Source organism: Neolamprologus multifasciatus, chromosome 11 (genome assembly GCF_963576455.1).
Source record: "Neolamprologus multifasciatus chromosome 11, fNeoMul1.2, whole genome shotgun sequence".
NCBI classification, from domain to species: domain Eukaryota; kingdom Metazoa; phylum Chordata; class Actinopteri; order Cichliformes; family Cichlidae; genus Neolamprologus; species Neolamprologus multifasciatus.
The window spans coordinates 4,917,218-4,921,654 of NC_140449.1; the positions used below are offsets into that span (position 1 = coordinate 4,917,218).

At 43.7% G+C, this 4,437-nt stretch overlaps 1 protein-coding gene across 1 annotated transcript; it reads right to left on the reverse strand.

Annotated features, from left to right (window-relative positions):
• Positions 1–1,087: 1,087 nt before the first annotated feature.
• On the reverse strand, positions 1,088–4,236 carry LOC146507653 (uncharacterized). Its single transcript, XM_085177943.1, has one exon. The coding sequence runs from the start codon at positions 3,151–3,153 to the stop codon at positions 1,639–1,641; it is 1,515 nt and encodes a 504-aa protein (XP_085034069.1). The 5' UTR covers positions 3,154–4,236; the 3' UTR covers positions 1,088–1,638.
• Positions 4,237–4,437: the final 201 nt, after the last annotated feature.

Sequence of the window (4,437 nt, forward strand, 5' to 3'; positions counted from 1 at the left end):
AGTGACCTAAGTGACCTACAACTGAAACCAAGTTGAGTCAAGCTGAGTAGGTACCAGTGGAAAAGAAGCTGAGTGACACTGGAAAACAGTAAAAAAAAACACCTACAGCAAAAGTGATAACTGCATGATCATGTCTGTTTGGTAAATGCTACTTTCATTATCTGCAAAGGACATAACAATGGATGTAATCTTTTTAGTCAAAAACTGTATTTTGTCAGTATACTGCATGTCTTAGTCAATAAGTGTATGCATGGAAAATAATGTGCTAAAATGCTGACTGAAGTACACAACTTCTATCAGGAAATTCTGAAGGTAATGTAGCACGTAGCTAGTGCTGTTACTTTGTGACGGTATAGTATCACCATTGCTCATCCTTGTTTGGACCTCTCAGTATTGTCTTATATTAATGTAATAGCCCTGTCAATTATCTTTATCCTTGCCAAATGTTTCTGGCTATCAGTAGCAGAGTTTCCACCAATAACCTGCTGGTCAGTCATACCTGTGGCTGTGATTGTTAACTCCGGCCGCCACCCATCTAGTATGAAAAGATAATCCGCAAAGTTGTTTAATCAAATATTTTATACCAATTGCCCTTCTTAATGCAACCCTTCCTATTTATCTTGGTTTGGGACCAACATTAGAAGTGCACCTCCTTGTAATCCCCACTGACTAAGTTCAATTTACTCCACAAACATTTTTTGGTTATCTTCCAAATCTTGAATTGTACTCATAAGTAGAGCATAAATATTTCCAACTCTGATTGAACATTAACAGGAGGGTCGAAGTGCTCCGCCAGCACAGTGAATTACCTCCAGTTGGCATCATCCAGGCACAAGAGATGAAACAAAAATCACTTAAAATCGAGTGTTTAGAGAAATCTCAAACTTGGTGATAGGTTTGTAGCTTAAACCTATTCGCTGGAACGTTAAGGACAATTTGCTACACAGCAAAAAGCAAGACACAAGACACCAAAGTTCTTCGTGTTACTCATGCATGAGGGAGACCTGCCTGGAGCCAAGTGTCGTTCCACCACTTGACCTCCGTCAGACTCTCAGCCAGGTTCCCCATAGCACTCCTTTTATTGTGGTTACATGAATATGCATTGGGTCATTAACATATAACATCTTACATAGGTATACATGTGAACAAAGAATACTGTGTGTGTGTGTGTGTGTGTGTGTGTGTGTGTGTGTGTGTGTGTGTGTGTGTGTGTGTGTGTGGGGTCAGAGTGTGACCCCATAAATGACCTCCCTAAACCTACTGGTCTGGAAAGTCCAGCAGTTCATCTAAACAAAAGGCACTCAGACTAAAACAGATATAGCTACGTTTATCCTACCATAAAACAATAAAACAATGTACGACCTTTTCCCATGCTCCCAGGATGTCGGTGTAGATTCCAGAACACTCTGGAATGCGCACCAAGCCTTTGCAGCCTCCTAAAGATCACACATCCTATCACTACACAATTGATTATACATCTCTAAGCATATATGGTTAAATATTTCCTAATACAAATGACAATAATAAAATCTAACCCCATCATCACCACCCTGTATTGTCATTTTTTAAGGCTATACGGCGTATATATATATCTTCAGCTCTACACCACTTGTCAACATTTTCAGTGCAGGCTTCATTTCATACAAACATATTAGCCTTAACATCCATATCACTCTGCTGCAACAGTATGTAATTGGTAAAGGTGTTAGCAATCATTTTATTCACCATCGATCTTACACATGGCAAAATGCAACCTGTAAACAAGCAAAGCAACGCCAATAATGTAAGAATGGGAGTCAAAAACTTTAAGAACAAATTCCACCATGGTCCAGATGTCAACCAGGCTATCCAGCCTTTTGACGCGTCTCCTCCTGATGTGTGGTCCGCCACATATTTCTGCAGAGCAGTTAAGTTCTGCAGTGCCTCATAGATGTCTCCTCCAGTCGTATATCCATCTGGGATAAACGTACAACACGTCTCTCCAATCAGCTTACACACTCCTCCTTGTGATGCTGTTATCAAGTCCAGGGTCAGCCTGTTCTGCAGTACCATCGTTCTGATGGCCTTTTGCTCCTCCGCTAAGACTGTTCCCAATGTCTTAGTGAGATTAATGTGTCGCAGTAGGGCATACCGGTTGATCTCCACATGATCCCGCACCTCTGCAACTCCGATGTTTGGGATCAAACTTTGGAAGAATTTAGCTCCTCCACTCCAAATGCGGAATTCTCGCGGCACTCCAGTGTCTACTGTCACTCCAAAAAAGTTCGGTGAGGCTATATCCACCTCACGCTTCCGTCGGTTGTTAGGGTGATGTTCAACTCTGTCCATGAAGAAGACATGATCCGATAACTTCACTAAAGCACACAATCCTCCCCATCCCTCAGGGAGTGATAGATAGGCTTTATGTCCACACAGAAAATACCAATCAGCCAAAACTCTTGTTCCTTTACTGCTCGGCACCGTCCTTGCACATCCTGTCCACTTCTGACTTTTTGCTTTTACTGGTATTCTGTAAGCCAGGTTGAACTTGCATTCAGTCCTCCTTAATGTCAAGTTCTCAGCACACTTCGCACTGGTCAAGCATTTCATACACCTGCTCTCATTCTCTGGAGGGCAGTAGGTGTATATGTATCCACATAAGCGAAGCGGCAGCTCCCCCACTGACAGTGATCCATTGTTCATCACACACAACGGCAGTTGAGCTGTGTTCAGCTTGTTCAGCAATATTATGTCTGGCAGTGGGTCTGATACTTGAGGCCAGGCCAATAAGTCAGTTTGCCCGGAACAATTCACGTTTAGAAGTGGCGACTTACTCCAGGTGATGTTCAGAGGTGTACTATAGTTGGCCTTGGACCAGAGGACTCTGTTGCCAGGATGAGTTGCTAAGCCCAACAGACACCAACTCCTGTCCTCTGGTATGCTATACGGCCACAGTCCAGATGTATATGCTGATAACGGCATATGAGCACACACATAGCAGTCTGTCCTATTGTTCAAGTGAGCAGTTGTATTCATAAACTGCCACCAAAAGTTTGTAGAATAGCCATGAGGGTATTGGGTGTGGTTTCCTTGGACATACAGGGTCTCCACAGCTGACCAAGATGACATCAAAGCCATCACACTCAGCAGGGTAGACAACACTTTACCAGCCATTCTGATGAGTACCTGTGGCTCAGTTGATTTCTTCACCGGATTGAGACGAGGGGCCCTGGAGGCTTTCCCCCCCCTTTGTACCCGGTCTTCCTGCCACTTACTCCGAGCTGGCCTGGATGTGTGTCACCTTTTTGCAGTGGCTTTGGTGTATCCAGGTGGGTCGTTCTGCGATCTTCACAGCTGTTGGTGTTGTCAGCAGAGCCTGGTATGGTCCGTCCCACCGTGGCTTCGACCAGCACTTCCTCTTTATGACCTTTATCAGCACCCAGTCCCCTGGCTTCAGACGTTCTTCCTGTACAGAAACAGAATCATCTGGCAGATCATTTGCACTCATGACTTCTTTGCTTTTCAGCATTTTAATCATCCAGTCTGCTAGTGTGTTTTCTTCTTCTGCTTTATCATTATCATTACAGAACACTGGAACTCTAAATGGCCTGCCATATATTATTTCAAAAGGCGTTAGGCCATTATCAGTTGGCGTGATCCTCATATACATTTTCACTAGCTCAATGCAGTCTACCCATGTTCTGCCTGTTTCCTCCATTGTTTTCCTGAGTCTCAGCTTTACTGTGCCATTAGTCCTTTCAACCAGCCCTGCACTTTGTGGGTGGTATGAGCAGTGGTTTTTCAGCGTTATCCCCAGATGTTGTGACATTTTCTCAATTACTTCATTCACAAAATGAGGACCATTGTCACTGTAAATAGTTTGGGGGATCCCATGCTCTGGGATCACATTTTTGCATATCGCTTTAGCCACTGAAATAGCATCTGCTTTCTTAGTGGGGACAATTTCTACCCACTTTGAGAACGGGCACACAATTACCAGGCAGTACCTGTAGGTGTTACAGTTAGACAACTCAATGAAATCCATATGGATTACTTCAAATGGGTAGCTGGGTCTAGGAAACCTTCCTCTTTTAGGTCTGAGGTTTCCCTGAGCATTATGTTTACAACATATCAAACATGCTTTACAAAAATGTTTTGAATAAGCATTGAATCCCAGTGTGAAAAACTGCCGTTCGACAGCTGCTAACATCCCGGCTGTTGAGACATGGCAAAGCCCATGGCTCACAATTGCAGCAGTCCTATATAAGTTTTTAGGCAATATGGGTTTATCACAAAGATAGTAGACATCACCTCGCAGGCTTGCTCCTTTAGTGAGCCACAGCTGCTTTTCAGCTGGAGGTGAGTGTGACTGCATGTCTGCTAGCACATCATGTGTGATGGGCATAGTTTGCTCCTGAGATGCCAGAATATGAACCCCATGTGTTCCAAGGGCCGCTT